The sequence below is a fragment of the Syngnathus scovelli genome, chromosome 6 (assembly GCF_024217435.2).
Source record: "Syngnathus scovelli strain Florida chromosome 6, RoL_Ssco_1.2, whole genome shotgun sequence".
NCBI lineage: Eukaryota > Metazoa > Chordata > Actinopteri > Syngnathiformes > Syngnathidae > Syngnathus > Syngnathus scovelli.
In genome coordinates, this window is record NC_090852.1 from 8225138 (window position 1) to 8250321 (window position 25184).

General features: G+C 41.3%; 5 protein-coding genes across 20 annotated transcripts in view; 3 read left to right on the plus strand and 2 right to left on the minus strand.

Annotated features, from left to right (window-relative positions):
• Positions 1–1319: 1319 nt before the first annotated feature.
• terb1 (telomere repeat binding bouquet formation protein 1) lies at positions 1320–7318 on the minus strand. Of its 3 annotated transcripts, none has more exons than XM_049723888.2 (17): positions 7016–7318; positions 6798–6881; positions 6293–6403; positions 5872–6003; positions 5587–5718; positions 5441–5501; positions 5256–5353; positions 5049–5177; positions 4818–4970; positions 4614–4745; positions 4408–4533; positions 3947–4313; positions 3591–3655; positions 3441–3512; positions 3081–3332; positions 2485–2556; positions 1320–2358 (listed from the first exon to the last, which is right to left on the minus strand). In XM_049723888.2, exons 2-17 carry the CDS (start codon positions 6877–6879, stop codon positions 2351–2353), a joined length of 1992 nt encoding a protein of 663 aa, XP_049579845.1. In that variant the 5' UTR covers positions 6880–6881; positions 7016–7318; the 3' UTR covers positions 1320–2350. The 3 variants fall into 3 exon arrangements, with proteins under 3 accessions (XP_049579845.1, XP_049579846.1, XP_049579843.1); XM_049723889.2 differs by having other exon boundaries at positions 4818–4967; positions 6947–7318; XM_049723886.2 differs by having other exon boundaries at positions 6947–7318.
• Positions 7319–7338: 20 nt separating this feature from the next.
• Positions 7339–12528, plus strand: pdp2 (putative pyruvate dehydrogenase phosphatase isoenzyme 2). Its single transcript, XM_049723896.1, has 8 exons — positions 7339–7736; positions 7813–8019; positions 8286–8405; positions 8829–9115; positions 9379–9484; positions 9770–10006; positions 10542–10841; positions 11002–12528. The coding sequence occupies exons 1-8, from the start codon at positions 7662–7664 to the stop codon at positions 11260–11262; spliced, it is 1593 nt and encodes a 530-aa protein (XP_049579853.1). The 5' UTR covers positions 7339–7661; the 3' UTR covers positions 11263–12528.
• Positions 12529–12908: 380 nt separating this feature from the next.
• On the plus strand, positions 12909–15321 carry tmem253 (transmembrane protein 253). Of its 2 annotated transcripts, none has more exons than XM_049723919.1 (7): positions 12909–13029; positions 13216–13368; positions 13605–13715; positions 13786–13842; positions 14230–14340; positions 14420–14572; positions 14642–15321. In XM_049723919.1, the coding sequence occupies exons 2-7, from the start codon at positions 13219–13221 to the stop codon at positions 14690–14692; spliced, it is 633 nt and encodes a 210-aa protein (XP_049579876.1). In that variant the 5' UTR covers positions 12909–13029; positions 13216–13218; the 3' UTR covers positions 14693–15321. The 2 variants fall into 2 exon arrangements, with proteins under 2 accessions (XP_049579876.1, XP_049579875.1); XM_049723918.2 differs by having other exon boundaries at positions 12925–13029; positions 13219–13368.
• A 146-nt stretch (positions 15322–15467) lies between these two features.
• Positions 15468–18173, plus strand: LOC125971053 (snaclec botrocetin subunit beta). The gene is made up of 7 exons (XM_049723927.2): positions 15468–15633; positions 15792–15854; positions 15960–15987; positions 16093–16178; positions 16342–16473; positions 16920–17031; positions 17103–18173. Exons 2-7 carry the CDS (start codon positions 15792–15794, stop codon positions 17177–17179), a joined length of 498 nt encoding a protein of 165 aa, XP_049579884.1. The 5' UTR covers positions 15468–15633; the 3' UTR covers positions 17180–18173.
• A 991-nt stretch (positions 18174–19164) lies between these two features.
• frmd4a (FERM domain containing 4A) overlaps positions 19165–25184 on the minus strand; it is a 92066-nt gene continuing 86046 nt past the window's right edge. For 11 of the 13 annotated variants that reach the window (XM_049723881.2, XM_049723879.2, XM_049723880.2 and 8 more), the window contains 3 exons: positions 24557–25137; positions 23940–24036; positions 19165–23275 (listed from right to left, as the gene is read on the minus strand). In XM_049723881.2, the coding sequence (XP_049579838.1) occupies positions 23173–23275; positions 23940–24036; positions 24557–25137 (781 nt within the window). In that variant the 3' untranslated portion in view covers positions 19165–23172. Of the gene's footprint in view, positions 23276–23660; positions 23733–23939; positions 24037–24556; positions 25138–25184 lie in introns of all 13 variants that reach the window. The other 2 variants (XM_049723875.2, XM_049723882.2) reach the window with 1 other exon arrangement.

Here is a 25184-nt window from a genome sequence, read left to right on the forward strand (position 1 = left end):
GCACATTTTTGCTTCATGAACGCTTTTGTGAACATGCTCATCCTGGGGCCAATGAATGGTTTTCAATGTGAGTTCATTTTCATTCAAGGATGCCAGGTTTTCTCTTCTTCAACTTCGGCTTGATTAGGTGGAGTAAACAATTTGGCGCGTGCGTCATCAAAACAAGGCGTGTGCTTGGAACAAATGTCACACACATGCCCATCCACATGCGTCATCAAAACAAGGTATGTGGTTGGAACATAGATGTGTCTCACGCCTGCCCATCCACATGCTAGGAACCAAACTAGTAATGGACTCATAATTTGTGTTTCTACATTTTCTGCACTGTCAGTTTGACAAAAGGTCCTATTTTTGAATAAAAGGATGGATATTAAAACGTAAAAAAATCAAAATCCGTTTTAAGTGATAGATTAATCAACAGAAATGAACAATTAAGAATTTATCATTTTTTAAATAATTAATAGTTGCAGCCCTAAAATGCGGTGTCAATGTCAGTGATTTTGGCTTACGACTCCAGTCAACAGTCCACTGATCCCACAGAGAAGAAATATTAAGAGAAGAGCAAATGCCATCTGCAATAAAAGAACAATGTTTCATATTTCCAACATAAAATATCAGCCATACATTTACAGAACATCTCTTCAAATAAAGCAAGAATCAGATGAAAGCTGAAAAGTTCGTTTTGCAAGGATAAGATGTAAAGTTAGCTTTGCAGTCTTGATGCCTCACACTGAGAACGGTGACAAGAATTCCTCTTAAATGCTGGGTATGTCATCCAAATTGCTGCTATATGGTACCTAATTGTACTCAGCACAGATGAGGTTCCGCCCTGAGGAAGCATGCACGTTCCATTCCAAGTCGGAATGCTATATTAGTATATAGTTTAGTTAGTTAGTTAGTTAGTTAGTTAGTTAGTTAGTTAGTTAGTTAGTTAGTTAGTTAGTTAGTTTATTGTTTAGCACATATTACAGCAATAATAGTGCAAGGAGGGAGACGAAGCCTAGGGCTTATAGAGAGCTCCACTCCTGTTATATATACACAACAAAGTGCTGTGTAGTCAAATGTCACTCATGTGTTTGAAAAATATAAATAAATAAAAGCATAACAAGCCAAATATTAATTCATCATATTTATATATGCATATATACAAATATGTATATATACATACAGAAACAGATACACTATACAAAATAAGAAACAAGCGAAACAAAATAAACACTTAGTGATGTTTAAGCAATCAAAGAGACACCAGGTAGGAATAACTAAAAGGGAACAGAAGAAACAGAAAATAACAAAACAAGGAAGAATCAGAGTATAAATTGTGGTTTAAGTTGATGTTCTTAGTATGGATATAGTATCATTCACCAATTGTGAGACAATCGTAAAGCTTGTAAAAGCCTAAAACATAGAGCAATTGAAAGCACGACAGTCACTGAGTGCAGAAGAATTATGTATGTATGTATGTATGTATGTATGTATGTATGTATGTATGTATGTATGTATGTATGTATGTATGTATGTATGTATGTATGGATGTATGGATGGATGTATGGATGGATGTATGTATTTGTATTTTATTAATGTAATTTAAATTGCCTAATCTACATCGATTGGAGCTTCGTCATCCAGATGACCCTTTCTTAAAATTGTTCCACTTGTGTAAAAAGGGCTGAGTGAACTATCTTTATTCAGAGCCTGCTGCAGGAAGGTTTGATTTAAATGACCTTCCTTCATATATCCTGTTGCAGCCAGTCAAACGGAAAACGACATGACAATTGGTAGGAGTCTCTCTCTCTCATTCAGCAATTTAATGTTGTTTTGACTCAAGGCTTGTCTCATCAGACCTTAACCGAAAAACATATGTATAAACTTACCTTAATGTCACAGGTGGTTGCGCAAAAAGTCCAAAGTCTGTTAGAATGAGAACAATTGCAGCTAGCTGTCAAATACCAGCTATCTATTTCCTACTACATTTATCCCGGATTGGTCCCTAATTTCAATCTCAGAGCACAAATGGACAACTAACTATTGGACACGTATTGTCTGTTTCATTCATACCTAGTTTAAAGTTAATCAGCCTAACATCCTTTTTTTTCCAGAATGTGGGAGGAAACCGCAGTACCTGGTGCCAACAGTAAGAATATACTTAAATGAGTAGCGAGCCGACAGCAACAATCAAAACTTTGTGTTACATGGAACCAGACACGACAATGCTGAAAAATATACCATTTGAATTAATAAATGCCAACACATACACCATTAACAAGCAAAACAGTATATGTCGAAAGTGATGAAAGGGTCGAGATATTTGGTCCAGGAGCTCTCACACAGTCAGCAGCATCCTGTAGCTTCACTTGTCTGGAGCGAGAAATAGGACAGTCTTAAACATGATTTATAACACTGAAATGACGCAATTCTCATTTCTTCCTCTCAAGTGGCACGATTAGATGTCAAATAGAGAGAAAACATAACTGACATTCTTACCATTGTACAACTTTATGATCTTTTTAGGGAGTTTTTGGTGTGCTCCTTTATGGATGGGAGTCAGGATGACATCTGGATGGAGGAATAATTTTGATGTTGATAAATGATAAAAGAAAAAATAGCATGACAAAATTGAAAGCAGTTACCACATTTGCCTTACAGTTATGATATTTTGGCTTTGCATCTTAACTTTGTGGCGTTTGCATGTTTGCTTATCCCAATAAAATGTTTGACACAGGCCGCAACGCCATTTAGAAGAAAAAAAAAGTGGGCGGGGCTTCCCGGACAACGCCATATAGAAGAAAGCAAAAAGTCGGCGGGGCTTCTCGGACAACTACTATTCCAATAAATTAGATTTGTTTTCTAGTTACACAAACACACAAAGGAAATATTTAACAACTAAAATAGTAACGGTGAATATAGATGGTTTTATTTCAGTAGCAAAAAGTGGTTTGCTCCACTTTCAACTCCATGCCAAGGTCTGATTAGTGAGCATGTCACATCAACAAACCTCAAGTAAACACTGCACACATTTCATTTAATTAAAAAAAAAAAAGGGCAGTTTTGGACACCCGAGGAGTTGAGGAAAGGCTTACTTTTTAAATTCAAACACGGAATCCTGGCTCTTGCGAGGGTTCTCTGCGGCGTTCTCACCGAGTCCCTCTCAGGTCCCATGTTGGTCGGGTCCCCCACTACATTCTCTCCCTTCAACAGAGAGCGGCGGTGGGGAGCCTTGAAGCGCTCTGTCGCCTCGAGAAGGACCTTGTGGATTTCGCACATCTGACAACAGGATTCCAGGACGTATGCAAAAGTGCGACTGGTCACTCTCTCGAAAGGTATTACGCAAACTGAGGGAGTGAAACAAAGTCAGTAAAACGAGAAGGGAAATTATGATCTTGTTTATTATGAAGACAACACATCAATGGTTTTGTGGCACACGCTGTTTGATTTCTTACCCGCGCATCTTTCATTGTTGCGGGATTCTTCCTCTTGTCTTCTCTCCTTAAATATGTCGCTGTCCTGCAACTCTGAACAACGCAACATTTAAAAACATGAAAAATGGTGTAGATACTTGAGACATATGTATTTCATTCTCTATGGCTTACTTTTTGCATCACTGAATTTAATAACTCTGGGTACTTGATCTTGCTCTGGAGAGTTCAATGGCGGCCTTATAAAAAAACAAAGACATTAAATAACTGAAGAAAATGAGAATTTTTCATTTTCTATTGGATATACCTGGATTGTGCAAGTATATCTAATTGAGGTGTGAATTACAGGGAGTCATCGATTTAGAATTAGAACAATCTTCATCTACACGACGTATCTTATTATGTTTTCATATAAATATAACATCACTACAGTATCAGTAATTATGACAGTGTGCAGCGGATTCAGACACACACATTTGGAATTTTGTCATGATCAGAGGACTCCCTGTCAAATGCAAGACATCCCCCACCTGTCTTTTGTATGTGTATCACGGCCATCATGTCGCAGCTGTCCTGGGAACTGGTTGAGGAATCCAGTACCGTTACATAATGAACATGACACATTTCGCCTGCTGCTTTCCGCCATATCTTTCCCAGCACATGGTTTTGCACTCTTGACGCATCTGCCTCCTGCTTCTATTTTCTCCGTCGTGTTGGCTACCTTGGAGGAATCCAGCATTTTAAGGACACCAAGAGTCTTGGGGTTGAGTGACTGGCAACCTTCTTGCAACAGCTGTGAGGTTGCAGGAAAAGAAACTGGACCAGACTCTTCAGCGACTTCTGTGTCAAGCTTCTCATCTTCCTCTTGCTTTGGACCAGGGATTCCCAATGATGTAACTTCATAGACAGACAAACAGATTCCACAAATCAACAACCAATTCTTTTGTTAAGATCTCGTTTGATGAAGCTGTTTTCATGCCACAGGACTTACTAGCCTGTTTGCAGGTCTGCAATATGAACGTTGCAAACTTCCTGACCTCCTTGTCCGCATCTTCAGCGAGCAGTGTGATAATGAGCGGAAGGCCTCCACACTGCACCAGTTGGGACTGGTGTTCCTCTGTAGACATGCGAAGAAAACAGGCTACTCCATCGTGTTTTACCAAACTCCATTGTTTCCACGTCCACTTAAGTTCTCACCAGAGGCTTCAGTGAAATGGCCCAGCAATATGAGCACTGCCAGTCTGTCCTCACAGTTGAGGTGTGGGCAAGTCAGCAGGGTAACAAGATGATCCACGACACTATAGTGGGCCAAACCTGCAGTCAGGTTTGCTGCATGGGAGCAAGAAGCAAATGAAATGTTATTATCAATGGCAAAAAGTTATTAGATAGGTTCATCCTCACCGTTGTTAGCGATACAAGCAGACACAGTCTTGATTATTATTATTATAAGCTGGCGAGACGACAGGTTTGTGTCAGATTCAGAAGCCAGACGGACCAGCATGCAAATAAGGGTTTCTAACAGCCCGGTGGCAGCAAAGTTCCTTTGAACGCCTTCTGGAAACATTAAGCGCATACATGTTGGATAACATACGGTGCTTTAATTTGACAGCATAGAATGGTGACGTGATTTACCGTTGTTGGAAACTGTCATCGCTATGAAGAAGCAAAGGTATCGAAACACCTCGAAGCCAGGCAAAGGAATCTGCCGAAGCCACATTTTTATGTGGGGAAAGGATGACACACAGACTTGCTGAGCCTTCTCTGGAAAACAAAAAGTTGGCAGAATTCTTCAACCAAACGTCATGGCAATAATTAGCAATTAAATATTTCATTGCATACCATTCTGAGGGTTATTGACACAGCCACAGAGAGCATTTGACACTGATACCCATAGACAAACGTGAGCAGAGTTGGCGGTAGATTCAGGGAACATGTTACTAAAGTGATACACACACAAACATTTACGTAAAAAATAAAATTGCTTGATTTCTGTGCAAGTACAACACTGATTCATTTGCACCGACCTGAAGAGGTTCAGCAGAATGTCTATGCAGCCAGTGGTCTGGGCTAAAGTCTGCCCTGCCTCTGGAAATAGAATAGTTTTGATGAGGTTTAGTCGACATTCATGTATCTCCTTTTTTCTAAATTGTGTGAGCAGCTTTGGTCTTACTGTTGTTGGCTACCAACACTGACAGTAAATAGACAGAGACACTCTTCTGCTTGAGTGAGGTATTTTTTTCCTTCATATATGCGCAGAGGTCCAGAAACATCTCCCTTTGGCACAGATTATTCTTGCAGTACACTTCAAGGGGCGAAACACATGAATGGGATTTGTACTGTATGTTGTTCAATCGTATTTCTGTTGTTTCATCTTAGTGGATGCAGTTAGCATATTCATACAACACCATCTAATTAAAATTATGCCACTGTAAATTATTGAGCACTTAGTACGTACCATTGGCTTCTGCTAATGTGCCGAGTGTAAAGAGTGCAGTCTGCTTCACATTTGGATGAACCGCATCGGATTTTAAGAGATTGCACACAAACATCACTCCTCCCATTTCTCTCAGCAAGTCCACATTGTGCTCTGAAATCATTCATGCTCAATGTGAAACACTAACTAAGAAGGAATGTAGCAACTTGAGTTTTTTTTAACAACGGGAATGACCAAAGGATGCACTAGTCATTTAAACATAAATAATGTAAACCAAGCTACATTATAGAAGATAAAAACAACTAAACTAATAAGACAACAAATGAGAGCAGATTTTTTGTATGTTTCATGATTTGTCAGGTTTAACCAAGAATGATTTATTGCCTCACCTCAAAAGCAGGGAAAAGTATTTGTAAATTATCACATGACGGTTAATTGTTACCTTTTTTCTCACATATGGAGTTGATAGAGACAAGGGCTTTCTTTTGCTGTTCAGGACAGTCCATCTGGAACTTGACACATTCCAGCAGCAAACGGAGATCTGTCTTGGTAGCTGACATCACAACCGCAAAAAAACATACGTAGCAACTTCTGTTAACGATTCCCAACATAATTGTACCCTGAGGGATCATTGGTGTGCTGAGCATGTCCAACGTATATACATATATATGTTTATCCATGGCAGTGTCCGGGTGAAAGACAGAAAAATTACAGTAATCCCTCGCTATAACACAGGTTTTACAGCCTTGCTGCTTCACGGAACTTTTTTTTTCACAGTGCGTTGTGTTATGGTTTCAGAACAAAAAGACACAACAGGCCACAGCGGCACAGTCAGAGGTGCAGTGAAATACGCGTGAGTCACAATTTGCGGATTTCACTTATCGCGGGTGGTTTTTGGAACCAATTATCCGCGATAAACGAGGGATTCGTGTACACGTCTGACTCACTGTTGCGGCTGCTGGTGTAAATCACTGCATCATCTGTGTTCTTCTGAGCTGTTTCTGTGGTTTCAACTCCTAAGTGATGCATTACTTGCCAAGACATAAAGTAAATGAATATATTTACCATCACATCACAAATGCTCACATTTACCTACCTTAGTCTAGTTTAAAGGTATACGTTACTTGTGTGTGATATGGACTAGAAATTGAATCAAAATGTCTACCTCGACTGTATAAGTGTTGTTGTTGTTTTTTTGGTGGGGGAGTAATTAACGTTAAACTAATGATTTGGGACTCGACTTCCTTCACCTAGCTGCACACGCGAATAAAATAAAAAATGGCGTCTGAGGACTTTATTTATTTATTTATTTATTTTTATCTTCATTTAATCCACGGTGATTACTCAATCATCCACTTATTAATTGTGCTATTTTCTTACAGTCAATATTTAGTATTTTAAATATTTCTTCATAGAACAAAATTCAACAATTTCCGCCCGGAATACACGTCATCCGTGACGATCATTTTACGTCATAGTCACGTGCCTTAGCTGTTCTTGACACCCCTCTGTTCACGACTTTACTCAACCCCCTTGTGTGTGTTTTAATACGTGAAAACTTATTTATTTGCGCCGTATTTTGTAATTCATATAACGACGCTCTGGTTTGAGTTTTAAATAATACAAAAGTCGTGATTACGCTGAAGTAGCACGCGACGCTAACGTTAGCCCGTGTAACCTATATAGATAACAAAACAAATATGAGTTCACCTTTCGGCTAATTTCGTTGCGCGTACCTAACGTTCCCCTTTTGCTATCTATACGCAGGCAAACTATTGGTTAAGTTAACAATTGTTTTAACGTTATAAGAAATGTTGAGGCGTTCGTACGCCAGCATCATTGAACGAGCGTCAAGAAGAGGCAGCGACATCCCAAATGCACTACAGGTTCTTATTTCGTCTTTCTGACTCAATACTCAATTGTTCATTTTAACGAGGGATATTTTGGGGGGTGTCTCCTCAGTATCGCCCTCCCGCAGTGTTCCCCAAGCAAGCACACCAGCATCGTCACTCTTCGTCCTGTTGGAATCTGTCGATCAGAAGTGAGCACAAGTTGTGCACATGTGTTCCGTTGACTACCCAAAGTGGACGTCAGCTGTCAACACATCAGGATTTTGACTTTCAGCTCAGTCGAATGCAGATCGACAGTATACTTCGAGCAAATGAGCAGGTAACACTGGAGATACACTGGGGATCAACTCTGCTGTCACCTTGACTCCCAGATACTGCTCTACTTACTGATTTGTCTAATTGACATGACATCGTTTTTTATTTTTGTTCATTTATCGCCTAGAAAGCTTGTTTTTAAATTCAGATAATTCTTTTAATTGGCATGAATCTGTTAGCAGAGACTGTTTTGATGCATTTGATAATGTTGAGGAAAAAGTACTGTGAATTGCTGAATTTCCATTCCAGCCTTTTTCACCTGTGTTGCAGAGTGTGATTGTGCCAGAGTTTGATGTCCAAGGGCTCAGCCTTGTGCGAAAGTTTGAGAGCAACTATTTAGCCGCCAATACGCCCAATGAAGACCGCCGCAGCGCAGCCACCTGTTTGCAGGTATTTTATTTCCGTGCCACTTTGAATTCCTGTTGTCTTATTAAATGGTGGACACCTCTCCAACAGTGCGACTTGTCTGTACATTGTAGTTTGACACGTGAGGATATTCTTGGTCTGGGTAAAAATTGGCCCGGAACATACGATGTCTAAAGGTTAATTAAGTGGCTCGGTTAAAATCTGTGTTGATCCAACCTTTAAGGGTTTGCTATCAAAAACATTAAGCAACTTTAAACCTTACAATTGTCTGCCTGACCTTTTTCGTTTTGAGAGGTAGGGAAAAAATTAACTCACCCAACTACAGGATTTTCACATAAGAGTCATTGCTAACTTTGATCCAAACGGAGGGAAATAGCTGAGATATGTCTAGATTGTCTTCATTTGTGCACCTCGCTTAAGTTGTAAGGAGGGAATGCCTCTCCCTAGGCAAAGGGCACACTCTTTGGCATCTTCGATGGCCATGGTGGCTGGGCTTGCGCGCAGGCGGTCAGTGAGCGCCTTCTGTACTACATCACCATCGCCATGATGCCCAGGGGCAGTCTGGAGGAGCTGGAGACATGCATGGAACGCGGCAGGCCCGTCCCGCCCGTCTTGCGCTGGTATAAGCACCACACCGACTTTAATTACCGCGACTCGGCTTCACTCTACGTCCACCACCTCCGAGTCTTCTGGCAGGAGCTTCTGGACAGCCACGAACATGAGGAAGGCATGTGGTATGTGCTCAATGTCTCCTAAACACAAATACTAGATTACAAACCTTAATTGATTGAGAGCGAGAGAGAGAGAGAGAGAGAGAGAGAGAGAGAGAGAGAGAGAGAGAGAGAGAGAGAGAGAGAGAGAGAGAGAGAGAGAGAGAGAGAGAGAGAGAGAGAGAGAGAGAGAGAGAGAGAGAGAGAGAGAGAGAGAGAGAGAGAGAGAGATACAGTAGATACAGATATGACATCCAGACAGGAGGTATTGTCTTTTTTGCCCCCAGCCCTTCAGATGCCCTGCATTATGCCTTCAAGCGTCTGGATGCCGACATCTCCTTAGAGGCTCAAGTTCCTCTGTCCAATGACTTGATGAAAAGCACTGCCATCCAGGTAGGGTCCTAATATTTATAGGTTTGGTCACAGTATGGCCCATGGCTGACATAGTGGGCAGCCTGCGCCACTCTTGTTTTAAATACCTTCTGGTATTTACATTTTCAAGACTTGTAAATCTGGTTGCATTCATTTTGCAGTTTTTTTCCCCTTAAATTGATCATTTTTCACGTATATTTCATTGTACATTTTTGAACATATCATAACAGAAAACCTAATTAAGTCTATGCACTGTAAAAATGAATGTGCCACCATTGTGCTGGGCTAATGTATCATTGCTTCCAGGTTGCCTTCGCCGGGTCTACAGCCTGTGTTGCTCACGTCGGCCCAAAGGGCATCCATGTGGCGAACGCTGGCGACTGCAGAGCAGTGTTGGGTGTTCAGGAAGCCGACGGCACATGGACCGCTGTGCCTCTTTCTCAGGACCACAATTGCCAGAACCAGGCTGAGCTAGAGCGCATCAGGGCCCAACACCCACCCTCAGAAAGGCAGACTGTGGTCACAGATGACAGAATTTTAGGGGTGAGTGATGATTTTTGGGAGGGGGGTACTTCCAGAGTTGCTTGTGCTTAAAGAACTGCCATCGTTTTGAGTAACACAATAGCCATTTTCTTCATTAAGAAATGGAAAAGAAAATAGAGTACAATATAATTATTTTGAGCTTTGCATACATTAATTTACTACTATTATTTTGAGCACACTTTTAGTTTACCAAAGCATAGTCAGTGTTGCCAAATTAGCAATTGAGTAAAGTGGACTTGGTCCATCACTTGTGCCATTGCTATTTTGCAATTTTTTATGGTTTCACATTCTTGAACATAGCATGGCGGAAAGCAGATATGTCCATTTTTTCCATTTCAAAAGCAGTCTTTAATCAGTTTAAAACTTTTTCCCTCTGAGTGATGTGTGCTTCTAAGTCAGAAAGATTTTTGAAAAGATTTTCTTCCCTTTGGTATCAAACCTAACAGCAGAAAAGTAAAAGCTTGTTTGGTGAAGGAGAAAAATAACTAAAACTGGTAATTAGATTTTTCTGAATAAAATAATTTCGCATCATCAGGTTTTGATGCCCTCGCGAGCATTTGGGGATGTGAGGTTCAAGTGGAGCCATGAGTTGCAACGGAGCATCCTAGCTAGCCTGGAATCCGACGTCCACCCCGACTCGCTCAACCTCTACCACTACACGCTACCCAACTACCTGACGCCACCGTACCTCGATGCGACTCCGGAGGTCACATACCACAAAGTGAGGCCACAGGACCGCTTCCTGATCCTGGCCACCGATGGCCTGTGGGACGAGCTGAGGAGCCAGGACGCCGTGCGGCTGGTTGGCGAGCACCTGAGCGGCCTTCACCTGCAGGTGTGCATGCTCACAAGATGGATGCCTTTAGATAAGCTTTTCCAGCCGCCGATATGAACAACCAAAAAAGATTCTAATTTCTAAAATCAAGCATATTAATCAGTGATGCCTCCATTGTTTGAACAACAAAACGCAAACTTCCCTAAATGTCATCCCCCAGTCTCCCATCTCTCAGTCGGAACGTCAGCTGAAGTTGGGCCAGCTGCATCAGCTCCTTCTCAAGCGCCAGGCCCGCGCCTCACCCGCCTCTGACGCTAACGCTGCCACGCACCTCATCCGGCACGCCCTGGGCACCGGTGAGTACGGCGAGCTGTGCCACGAGAAGCTGGCGTCCATGCTGGCCCTGCCGCAGGACCTGGCTCGCATGTACCGTGACGACATCACGGCCATCGTGGTGTATCTGAACACGCAGATTGATTGATGGGTGACGTGATGTTTTCAACAGAAGGACACTTGAATTCTAAGACTGGTTCGATCAAATTGTATTAATTTATCTTTTGTCTTCATTTTGGAGCACATCTTTCATTTTTAGATGAGATGTTTTTTGGTCCAATCAGATTTCAGCCTCCGGGTCATTCAAGAGTTGGCAAAAACAATTAAAATAGCATTTCTATAAAGTTATTATTTAAAATATACTATATATATTTTAAAAAAGACCATTCATTGAATATTATTCTTCCTCAAGAAAATGTATCTAGCTCAACCATCAACAGTGCATTTTTTTAAATGAGATATTTAATTAGTCATATACTGTATTTAGCACAGCTCTTTGAGATAGGTAGGCCACAGAAACACATTTAAAAATATTTTTGAATAAATCGCTTTCAATTAAAGTTCCATTTATTTTATTACAATTTTAATTTTATTATTACTGTACATAGTAGCAGGATTGCAAGGGTTACAAATTGCTGCTGATGTTTTGCTCAAGATGAAATGCTGGCTGATATGCTAACTAGTCAAGCACAAACTTAGCTATGTCGTGAAAAAAAAAAAAGATAAATAAAGTATGTAAGTTTCTGATTATATGAGTAACAGGGTTGTGTTTCTTTGACACACTCTGTTAGGGCTGAAAATATTCAACAGACAATCAAAATCAAAGGATAGCTAGCCTATGTGATTAAGTCGTTTCATGTAGCTCACTTGTTTACGCTTTATTTAAATTGCCAGAAAGGTTCGAGTTAATGGGATTGAGTGTACAAATACGTTGAGACACAATGTCAGATCTTAAGGTTTAAATGTATGTATGTGATGAAGCAAAAATATTTTCATATCGATTTAATTCATGCATTTAATATTGAAGACCCTGGGACCAAATGCACAAGCTGCTACTGGTATTGATACTTTACACACTTTGTTTCAGAATGTATCATATCAGGTCAAGCTCAGATAATGTGAAGAAGTGGCCAGATTACATTTTACAAATGGACATTAAATGATTTTTTTCTACTGTAGCTATATGGGGCTTTTTTATTTGCAGCGTGTCACATGTTGAGAACAATGCGCACAATGATAGTTTTGATTGGCTGTTTTTCTTCGATCGTGAATCTCATTTTTGTGGTGGCAAAACTGTGACTCAGTCGACAATCCATGTTTTACACTTGAATGTAAATATTCTCTCCTCTGTGTCACTGTATAATTTGACTTTACAGTCAATGAAGGGAAGAATAAAATTTGTATATGATGTAAAGATGTGTTGTGTGCTGGTCTGTTGACAGTTTCTTAAAAATGTGGTCACTTTTTATTTGTGAATTCTGGAGAGGTTATCCCCTATGAAAATATAAAGCAAAACTACTCAGTGGAAAGAAAAAAAACAGAGAGGAAACAGCGTTTGCAGAAATGTCAACACTTAATGGCAAACAATACAGAAAGCAAACACTCTTCCTAAGCTCAAGCCTCATAAAACAAGCTAAAACATCCAGGGACATTAACCATCCAAAATAAGTAACAATAGAAAAAAGTCACATTACTAAAAATATTCAGGCATATTTTTCCAAGCCACTAAGGTCTTACCTTTAAAAAGACATAGAATATGAAGTGAAAGTAAAAAAAAAAAAAACAGTGGAATCATTTCCTCTTTGGTGTACTTTAACCCTGCTTACCTTAACCTGCTGAGAAGTGAACTTTGAACTTGGGCCTGCTTCGCAGTCTTGAGAAGCAACCGAGTGAGTCTTCAGATTTCTTATTGAAGGTATGCATTCAGCAGAATGAAAATCTTTGAAGTTACTTTCGGATTGCAAACCGTGAGTGGCTGCGGCTGACCTGAACTGAAAACAATGGCAAAAACGCTTCAGTGCTTGAGCTTCTGCCACTTGGAAGTTATGTTGAAAAGCTTACCATGCTACATACATGGTCTTGACGTTTCTGGTCTGCATAGCAGATGAGTGAGAACATGTTCCAAGAGGGTCTGTACCAGGTGTACTTCAAAGAGCGCCCACAGACGAGGCTCACTGAGCAGCAGAACTTGCACCACGCCAGGATTCATCGTTGGTTCTCTTCAGTGGTCAACACCAGGCTGCTGGTCAGCGGGGTGAGTCGCTCCTGATTTGTGGTGCAACAAATCAAAACGAATATGATGATACGATTAAAGAAAAAAAGTATTTCTCATTCTCGTAGTACTGAGTGACTGTTTTGCTCACCACTTTCATTAATCTACTTTTCATCACGTGATCATGTAAAACAAGCAGTAGGCCACATCCCAGGCAGATGCATTTGATTTCCAAAATGCCTCCATTGTCCTACTGGACCATTGTTGTTTGCACATAGGTGGTGCAGTTCTTGAGCGGTGCCGTCTGCGTGTTGACCGTCGTGTGCCATGCATGCGTGAGCTACGACTGCTCCGTTGCCATGACGATGCCGGTGTGGTCCAGCATCCTTGTGAGTCCGCGTCAGATCATGCTAACCGCATGACACACATGAACAATCTAGTTTGTTGCTGTTGTTACAGTTCATGGCTGCTGGATGTGTGGCAGTAGAAGTTCAGAGGAAGGCCAATAAACTCAAGGCAAGCGTTTGATTAAAACAATACGACCTCTATCATATCATAAACAACCCTGTGTTGATTTACGTGTTTAATTTGTTCCAAGCTCATAACTCAATTTACTTATTAATCATATGAATTCAAATATTTAAAAAGTAGTGCACTTTAGCCATTTCCAACAGGAAAAGGTTTAACATTGTATCCGGAATCAATTTGATAAGTTCATTATTTTTCATGTGTATTTAACATGTTTAAAAACACATTTTGCCACTTGCTGTTGTCTGCAAATGACATCACGCGCTAATGGCTCGGGTACCGACCAATCACCTGGTTTCTGATGCTGGTCATGTCACATTTGCATCGCCGAAAATGTTTTTTCAATCTGTTCTATAATAACCTTGCTCTACACAGATCATTATCCTTTTGAGTGTGCACGTCCTCTGCTTGCTGATTGGTTCTAGCCTGCTGTTAGGGTACTGCATCTCGTCTCAGCGGCCACCTACGCTCAATACAAGAAAACAAGTGAGTCCCTATATGTCTTGAGCTATGACTGTGCTGTATTGTAAAAGTCAACGTACTGTTCACTACTTCCTCTTCTCAGCTTGTCGGCTCATACCTGGCTAAGGGCAGTGCAGTAGCGTTCACTTTGCTGTGTCTGATACTGTCCCTCTATATCGTCTTGCTGTCGTGGAGAGGCCTCCAGCGCTACGGGAGTACGACAGCCCATGTTCGTGGGTATGACCGTGTCTCACAGGTCAGCTGTTTCCTTGTGTCACTTCTGGTCCGAGAAGCAAAATATGACTCATCATTGTCGAAACAACAGGAACCAGATGGAGACACTGGGCCTTTACTGGAGCACGTGGACTCAGTGTGATGTTCGATCTGTCCGTCCGTCCGACCATCCAGCCTATCTCAAGTTATTGTCTTTGCACATTTTGTGTTTTGTTTTTCAATAAGTCACTTTCTAATATTGTGCACATAATACAGTAATATTATAATTAAGTAGACTATAACGAATTTAACAACCTGTGCATCATTGAAAAAAACAAACAAACAAAAAAAAACATCAGCATTTTGGGCTAAAAAATTTGATTAATCAGAATTGGGGGTTTTTCCCTCTTAGATTATTGTTGATAAAACAGTTTAAAAGGATTTCAATTTTTATTTTATTTCAATTTATTTTGTATTTTTGCTGCTCTGGCTCTTATAATACATAAAAATCATTGAGGATTTTGTTAAAAAAAAAAAAAAAAAACAACAACAATGCACCAAACACAACAATTGTCGAGCAAACTGTTATATACTTGTTTTTTGGTAAACTTTTTAGCTGCTTGCAAATCTCCTCCTTAATGCATAGGACCATACTCGGAAAAACAAATGTTGACATCTTCCTGATAAACCAGTCTGAATACATACTTTAGAGTTACATATGTTACATACTATGTTTCCTATGTGGATATTCCATTGTCATTTCAATTAAATATGGTGAGAGTAAAATGAAAAGTATACGTTTTTTTTGTTTTTTAAACATTTTTTGCCAAGTGTCGGAACTGCTATATGCTATGAATGTAACTTTAAAGTGGCCAAAACTTATGACTTGTTTTTTTTTTGGCAGTGACTCACTTCAGTCCAAAACCTGTATTGCAAAGAAATAACAGCAGTGATGGAGCCTCCTTCATAGTTTGTCGACAAATTATACTTCTCTTGTGTCATGTGACTTTGACAACCTACACATTCAACATTCCAATTCTGTCAAGTGAATGTATATTATGCTGCTCGTCGTCTTTCTCAATCAGACGCATTTTGACTGCAAAGGTAACTTCGCACAATTTTCCTTCCTGATTTTGAAACTCAATTCCATGTGGGGGTTTTTTTTTGCACTGTTATTCTTTTCGCCCCCACATGATAAGATTTAAATGTAACACTGATATTTTATGGTTAGAAACATGCCGTGTTTTTCTTTCATTTCACAGATGGCCTTTTCTCTTCGCTCCTTGAGTCTCCTTTGTGTGATCTGCGGATTGCTGACTGGAGGTGTAAGTCCTAATCTAACACACTGATTGAAATTAAACACGATGATGTATTTCTGTCGTCATTGTTCTGCAGTCTAATTCTAAAAATGTGCTTCTTATTTTTTACAGTCGTCTTTCATTGTACTCCATAAGCGAAGTAAGTAGTTACAGTATATAACTCAATGAACAATTTCTTAGTTTTGTTACAACTGATTTGACTGACATGTTTTATTTTCTTCCTGAATCGACAATTATGTCGCAGTAAATAATTGTCCGCCAGGCTGGAGTCAGTTCAACTGTAACTGTTACATCTACCAAGATGAAGGAAGGACCTTTAGCGATGCACAGGTATGGAAAGAAATCCTTGTACTGTAGTTCTTAACCAGTTTTCCGTTCTTACAATCAGAGAAGTCCTCTTGCCTGTTGATTCAACATTTTGGCTGAGAGCCAAATCTGCGTATCTGGCGGATCTAAATAAGTGAAATCAAATGTGTTTCTCTTTTTGTATCAGGCAGTCTGCACCATTCTCGGTGGGAATTTGGTTTCCATCCAGAATGACCTGGAAAATATATTCGTTCAGGAATTGGCCATAGCGGGTGGTAATACTGACGTAGTCTGGATCGGACTCAATGATACAGCGACGGTAAAATATTCATCCATACATTTCTGATTGAATCCCATCACTTATGTTTGGCAGTGGCATTTTTGCCACATAGAAATGGAAGGTGTCCTTCAGAATCAATCTTGCCACCATGTTGTAGGAAAGAGTTGTCGAGGTGTGCCTCATCCGCATTGCAAGGTTGGGACATTTGAAACTAGTAGAACACGTCCATCTAGGTTGACGTTACACATCACACAAGCGGAATGAGCACTTCAGTTCAACTTTGTGAATAAATCCACTTTAAAGTAACTTATACAGACTTATTAACACTTCAGTCACCTGCAAACCCAAACTCCAAGTTGACTCATAATATTGTAGGATTCAAAGAACATAATCTAGATGGCGACCAACCAACAGGAAATTCATTTCCAAGCAGTTGTAATCTTGACACTTAACTCATTCATATACTTATGTGACTTGTTTTCTAGCCTGATACCTACGTATGGACTGATGAATCAAGCAATAGTTTTCTTAACTTTGACACTACAAATAGCGAGCCAGACAGCGCCACTGGTGACTGCGTAGTGCTTGATGAGGATGGTAAGTAAACTCAGTGATCAAAGTTTGCCAAGAACATAATATTGCTATACTTAGACATTTATTTCTTTAAGATGGACTTTGGCAAACTGCGAGCTGCACGGATGAGGAGCCATACATTTGCATCAGACAGACACATGAAATGTCTTAGATGCAATGTGGCAAATGACAAACTGAACACTATCATCTCAGCCTCTACTCTACTACTTATTCAAGTTAAATGTTTTCTATAAATGTTGCCTTTCATACTTAAAATTGTCTGTTCATCCAATCTCTCCCGCTGTGACACGCAATAAGACCAACAGATGACGCCATTGCAACAGAGGCGTAAAAGGCTCATAGAAGTACAACGTATATGTACTATAGTATAATCTTTCTTTTACTTTTTATTTTGCGATGTTAGAATTCAATTTTATTTTGTCAAGTGCTTGCATACAACAGAATTATCTGGATGAATCATTGAGTAAATCCAACACAATTTTTTGGGTGCACCCACTAAGAAAAATACACAACTGATGACATCGTTCCGACACACCGTGGACGGCTCCTAAACACAAGATTTCACTTGGCCCATATGGCAATACCATATACACACACGGACTCACACAAAACCCAAACTTAAACATGAGTGAATAAAAAAAAAATAAAAAATTCAAGGAGGCTACTTTCTCACGCCAAGTATGTCTAACTTTCCAGCTGGTGACGGGAGCAACTCAGAACAGGAAGACAAAAATAGTAAACATTAGAACAGTGGTTCTTCACCTTGTTGGCGGTACCGAACCCCACCAGTTTTGTTTGCGTATTTACCAAACCCCTCTTTGGTGAAAAATGAAAAAAAAAAATTCAAGACAATGTTTTCACTGGTGCACAAAATGAGTTGTGCTTGAACATCCCATTGTTCAAAGAACAAAACCAACACAATGAATGAACTCAAAACAAATTACTACATACCTGCAAATCAGCATTACTTCTGCTGTTGCCTTTGCGAGGCTAGTTCAGATATGCATCATCATGAATTTACACGATAAATCAGGTGTATTAGGTCCTCTGCAGAAGAGGCTCTGCCTAACCCCTGAGACTGACTCACTGAACCCTTAGGGTTCAATCAAACCCAGGTTAAGAACCACTGCGGATAAAAACAAAAACACACTTCCATTAGTACATTCATTAATTATTCACAAGTGGATAATTAAATTAAACTCAAATAATGCAAATACATCTGTGTCATGAAGTGATTGGGGCTGGGCGACCAAATGCAGCTTGGACCAGGGTTTATTGAAGGACCCAAAATATAGACTAGAGGATCAACTTGGGACAAGACTAAAACAGAACAGACTGGAGACTGGAAACAAGAAGACATGGGACGAGAACAATCCGACGGGGCGTGACACGCAGACAGGACTTAAATGCAAGACAGGTAACGAGAGGCAGGTGACGGCAATTACATAGATTGTGAGCAGACACAGGAGGGGAGGGGCGACACGAACAGAAACAATGGCAGCATTTAATTAAACAAGGAAACGAACGGAGACGGATCGTGACAGTACCAAAAAGGTGTCCAAAAGGGGCGGGAGGCAATGGGGTGGTGGTCACACGTCACACGCCGCCGAAGGCCGACTGGGTGACGGCCGCTGGATCCACGCCGCCGGATCCACGCCGCCGGAACTAGTGACAGCCGCCGCATCCGCGCCGTCGGAACTGGTTCGGGGGTGGCCCAGCTCCGTGGCGACCATTAGGCAGTTGTGGGAACCGGCAACGGTAGGTCCAAGAGCTGGTCGCTGAATTGGTCGGATTGTTCTGTCATGAAGTGAATGGAGCTGGGCGACCAAAATGCAGCTTGGACCAGGGTTCATTGAACGAACTCAAAAGACAGACTATAGATGCTCGACTAGGGACCAGAACAACGGAACAGAAAGACGAAACAAGACGAGAACAGACAAGCAACTAGAATAACAAGAAGACATGAGACGCAGACAGGACTTAAATGGAAGACAGGTAACGAGAGGCAGGTGATGGCAATTACATAGATTGTGAGCAGACACAGGAGGGGCGGGGGGACGCGAACAGAAACCATGGCAACATTAAAACAAGGAAACGAACGGAGACAGATCGTGACAATCTGACAGGAGCCTTGCAAACATTCATCAATAATTTATTTGTGTTCATCTCCTGAACCAGCGACAGCGTCTCTGAAATTTTTTTTCCACCACTTTTCCAACGGCACGCTTTTTGAAAAATGTAAAGTTACTATACAAATTTGTATTAGAAAAGAATAAATTAACTGTGGAATTCAGTTATCATCATTGTTAATGTTCTTTTTTTTATATATAATCAATTCCACACTTGTTTTCCTACAGCACATCGAAAGTATTCATGTTAACATTTACATGCTCTATTTCTTTGCTTGTGTTAAAATCAACTCGTACTGGACTGACTCTATGGGGCAATGGTATCATGTCAACTTGTGTAGCACCGGGATAGAAAAACAACAACAACAGTGAGGAGAACATTGTTGAAAAGCGTGAATATTAAAAAATCCTAAGAAAACAATGTCAAGCCTCTTTAAGAGCATTAAAAAAACAAGTGAGTAGAAATTGTCTTGGCATGGCTTGACACAAGATTAACAGGAGAAGGAGGCTGCACTGAACCACACCAGACTCTGACGTTTCCACAAGGGTCAGTAAAGGATACACTATGTTGAGGATGGGGGTATCTTTCATCTTCAGTGGCATGCGCAAAAAATGGTGCATTGGAATGCGACGTTTGCACATATTTTGAGTTTGGGACCCTAATGGTAGCATGTAGATGTTGGCGTGAGACTGAAAGTGAGGTAAATAAGCACAGATCGAGACTTGACGCAACAAAAGTCATGTGGTTGGTCGGTTGTGCAAAATATAACACGAGGCTGGCTGGCGGTCGGTCCTGAGAGTTGTGCTTTTCTAACCCTGTCCCATTGTATGTGGTGACGTACGGGAAAATTCCTTCACTATGCACATACCGATAATCTGACCAGACCTTTGTGATTATTAACGTCGGTCAAGGCCTTATTAAAAGATGCCTCTAAACAATTATCCTGTGGTGTCAGGTCACAGGGTGTAAAAACAATCAGACCAAATGTGAGTATTTTTACTCCCCTCCGATCAAAGTCAACAAAGGCCTGATTATCGGGTGTCTCTAAACGATTATCCTGATTGATAATCCTGTGGTGCAGACTGTGTAAAGCACTGCACACATGCTGATAATCGTACCAAGTTGAGCGTTTTCATTCCTTCCATTTCAAGCCATAATTGCTTGATTATCAGTAGTCTGGCAATGATCATCCTGACCGATTATCTCGTGTGATGTGGGATAAGCGGGGTACGCACATCCCAACAGTTAGACCTAATTTGAGTATTTTTCCTCCATTGCACACCTTTCTGATCAAAGTCAACAAAGGTCCAGATATTGTCAGTTATTTCTGAACGATTATCCTGAGGGATAACCTGTGTTGGTGGGCCCAGAGAGGTACATACAAGCTGTCAATCGGACCAAATTCGAGCATTTCAACTGCATTTTAGTAGTTTCAGGAAAAAATCATCGGATGTGCTTAAAAGTCGATCCTGAGGGTTATCCCGTGATGAGAAGTATGTTAAGAGTGATTTTTCTTCCCTGATCAGACCAGAAAACAATCAAGGCCAACTATTGTAAATATTAAAAAAGTGCGTTGGTAAATGGGTGTACCGCACACATACTGACAGCCGGACCAAATATGAGCATTTCCCCCACTTCCAATCAATGCTAGAAAATACCTTTTTGACGAGTAATGAATGGAAGTCTGCAGTTACCTATGAGTTACCAGCTAAACTTAGTTTGTTCTTTTGTATTTCCATGCTGCCTCCCACAGGTGAGTGTTGGTACTGCAACACATGGTTGCGTGCATGTCATACTATGTTGGTCATTTGGAGAACAGTTCTCACACTGTAAAAGGATATTTATCCTTGTCATGTGTGCGTTAGCTCCCTCACATGTTAAAAACGGGTAATGATGTTAAAAATTTGTGTGTGTACCTGGCTTTATGGCTTTTCTTTAGTCCTGATGACAAGTCTGTGAGTGGAGGTGACATTGTGCTTTCTGAACTTTGGCTAATCTGTGTGGCTGCTATTTTTCAAGGCCACCAGTGACCACATTATGGTTGGCACCCCCAAAAAACTAAGCATTGTAGCACCCATGAATACAAGTGTTCTGACCCTCACTGTTTGTGTGTGTGCACGTGTGTACAGGCACTATATGGACACAAGTCTTGGGACACACCTCGGATGGGTTGAAGGCCATTAGTTTAGTAAGTAGTAGTAAGTAAATTTACTAAGTGGTGGTTCAAATAGATGATTTTGCAGTCATTTTCATTAGATTCCCACAAAGGATCTAGTGACGGACATGTGACTATTCCAACAGAATAAAATGGTTGTAGTGAATGGATGTTTTAATTGTTGCTTTATTTCCCCTCCAGAGAAGAAAAAATCCAGACTGTTTTTAAATTCATGAGGATTAAGTTAAATCTTGTCATGAATAATTCATAACACTATGAGATTAATCGTATTTATTTCAGAAAAAAAAATATTAGTTTCATGTAAATTAAATTATATTTTTTCAAGAAAAGTTAATATTTCCAAATTAAAATTATACTTTGTCTAGAGAAAATTATAGCACAACACTGGAATAGTTTTTTTTGACAATATTCTGAGATTAAATGTTGCAATGCAACATTGCAGTAGTATTTTTAATGTAAAAATATTAATCTTATTTTAAGATGATTTTTTTTTTGAAATATTACAAGATTAGAGTTGTATTGCAAGAGATAAAATTATAATCTCATGAAAATTAAATTATATTTTTCCAAGAAAACACTATTGAGTAAAAAAAGAACAGTCAAACTTTTCGCCAGTTAAGTAGTGGTTCAAATAGATGATGTGGAGAAGCTACTACATCCTGTATTTGTAATGGCCGTATGTCCCAATACTTTTGTTCACATGCCATGTGCCAATTAGCAAGAGCTGCTTTGCTCTGCAAAGATCCCAAACTGAAGAGTGTCCAGGCGGGATGACATCCAAGTGACGAGGGTCTCATTCATGGTAAATTTCTGGAATATTTCCGGTGAATTTCCATGGGAATTAACTTGCAATTGTTGACTTTAATAGAATAGCTATCACATTAATGCAGAAATAGAAACATTTTAGTTTTACCACAAGCAGACGTCCATTCAAAATGCCTTAGGTAACTGTCCTTGCTCACTTGCGTCACAGTTTACAGTACTGTGTTGCTCCACTTTTTTCTACTTCACTTGAGTGGCGGCGGATCGACAATTCATTCATTCGTAATTGCAATTATTTTGGCCTGCTGCACAATGCAAAAGAATAAAGACATTTTCCAATTTCATTGTGTGACAGTTCAAAACGGTTGTCTTAGTTAAAACGATGCAAAATAAAATTTTATTACCAAATAGTACAGGAGCCAATTTTCAATGTTGTAACTTTCTGGTTTATTCCTGTTAATTCCCATGGAAACTTTGCAACCATGAAAATTCTCTTAATTTTGCAACCATCGGAGCGACGGATAGGAAATGATGAGCGTGAGCTCAGAACGGAAGGCAAAAGCATCAACTTTGCAAATCCTCTGCACATGACACAGTCGGCAGTCTCTCTTTCGAGAACAAATCCAACACTGTTCGTTATTGCTGAAGTCCAGATTGCGTTCTATCCTCGATGACCTGTGACCAGTCCATCCAGCCTGTGGGTTAAAACCTGGTAAGGGAATTTTTGTCATAAATCTTTGCCAGATTGTTTTTTTTTTCCTTCTTCTTAAGAAAAGTCGTCTTCTCCATGTTTGATAATAAATATGCAAGGGAAAAATAAAAGATGAATGGAAATACTGAAACCCAACACACTTGTATGGGTTTTTAGGACTGGTGGCTCAAAACCAGCAGGAATCCTCTGGGTCAGGGGGAACAACTTGAAACACACAAGACTGGGCTCTCTTGGACATCCACTGGGCCCCGTAGCTCACGTCCCGAGTGGAGAGGGGGGTGCGGTGCCATGGAGGGAGGGCCACGTACAGCTGTTGTGAGTAGGGATGCGGTGAAAAGGGGGAGGAGGCCTTTTCGGGAAGGTCTCACACCAGAGTTCCAGGTTTGGCCTTGTCGCGTCTGTACCACTGCACATCCGCCAGCTCAGAACAGGAAGGGCCGCCCAGGAAGCAGCTGTCAGTGAACGACCTGCCGAAAGGAGGAAATGGGCATCAGAAAAACAACACAACGGGGGTTAGATGTTCTCAGTGGATTTGGGCCAAAATGAGCCGGCTGCCATGGCCAACGGGGACAAAACCTCACCAAAAAACTTTTTAATGCCATTGTGATCAAATAAACACTGCTTCATGCTAGGGAACGGGACGTTATGACACCTGGAATGATCTGTGATGTGAAAAGGTCTACGGTCTCCTTTACAGCGGACACCTCTTTGTTAGTGAGTCAACATAAAGCGTGAGAAATTTGAAAGCAGATTAGTGAATAAGTACAGGTTGAAGCCAGAAAGAGAGAAGCGCTACTACCACCACAAAGAATGCATAGCTGGGGTTGGGAGTTCTTGGACTAGGGACAGTACCTCTAGACACCAGAGCTGGGCTGAAGAGGAGACCGACAGAGGTCCTCAGTGGGAGAGCTGTCAGCTGTGCCTCTAAAGCAGAAGACAGCACGCACACACACACGCACACACAACCCACACACACACACAAGGGAAGCTGTGTTAGTGTAGAGCAGGGAGAGCCGTGAGGAGGAGCAAAGTTAGGCTGCAGAGTGAATCAAATTGTGAAGCCAAAGAGCAGCAATGCGAGACAAAGGAGTAGCAGCGTGAAACATGCCGAGCGCGTCCCGGGGGTCTCACCCGCTCTGCCAGTTCAGGATGTGCTGCGGACTGCAGGGGGGCGTGGCTGCATGCTCGCTGGAGGGCGTCATACTCCTCTGGCTGTGTGGGGACGCGACTATCAGGGGAAAATAAGCCTCGGTTAGGAACATTGATAACACTGGCACATATTTAACACTTAGCTCCACATCGCTCATCATCACGCGTACATCAGCCACCATTAAGTCACAGACACTAGAATTGAACTTAAGGATGGTGAACAAAAATAACTTGTGCGCGCCTTTTATGTTAAATAAAAGCAAATAAATAAAAATCCTTTCTTATTCGATAACACACAGAAACAACGGGATAATCAGTAAAATATTCGGTTTGAAAAATATTTGATAGCTGTAGCACTCGTTCACTTTATTCAGAGAAGCAGCAATTAATTGACAACAAATCGATTATCAAATTGATTGGCAATTATTTTGGTAATTGATTGACAAAAACCCCCACAAAAGAACGTGTAGTCTTTAATTAACCCAAGAAATATGTTTTTGGAAAGTAGAAGGAAGCCGGAGAGTGTACCTGACGAAAAGTCAGGCAACCGGCATACTGTTATTGTACTTATGAAATGAGCACGAGTAAAGGATGAGCACCTGGTGAGCCTTTGGCGAGCGTTCCCACCCTGCTGCCCCGCCCGTGTCCTAGCGTGCCTTGCTGTGACCCTGTTTCAGATGAGGTGGACCCCGAATGGGAGTGACTCCTCTCCTTCAGGCTCCCGGACGACCTCTGGTACCAGCAGCGCAGCTCTTCCGAAACGGCCGCCCTCCCGCCTCCTCCGCTGCTCCCCTCTCGCCCCAGCGATGGAGTCCGTACGATTTGCGAGCGGGACGGCGTGAGTCGCCCGCCGCCCTCGCCGCCCTCCTCCCCTCCCCAGGCCTCCTTGTAGAGTCCCCCGGCCGTGTAGGAGCTGGAGGTCTTGAACTGGGCCTTCACGCTGTAGTGGCCCTCCTGGTCGCTCTCCAGGCTGCGCACCACCACCGGGTTGGGGCTGCCCTCCACGTACAGCGGGTACTCTTTGATGCGGTACTGGGAGGACGGCTGGCTCTGGCTATGGAGGTAGACGCCGTGGTGTCCACCGCCGATACCGCCGCCGCCCGAACCGCTAACTGAGCCGTTCTTAGCTGCCAGGTTTGGCATAGAGCCAGAGTTGGACGACCCCAGGTGACCAGCAGACCTGAAGGGAATACGTGGATCAATCACAGAGAAGGGAAAAGCTACAAA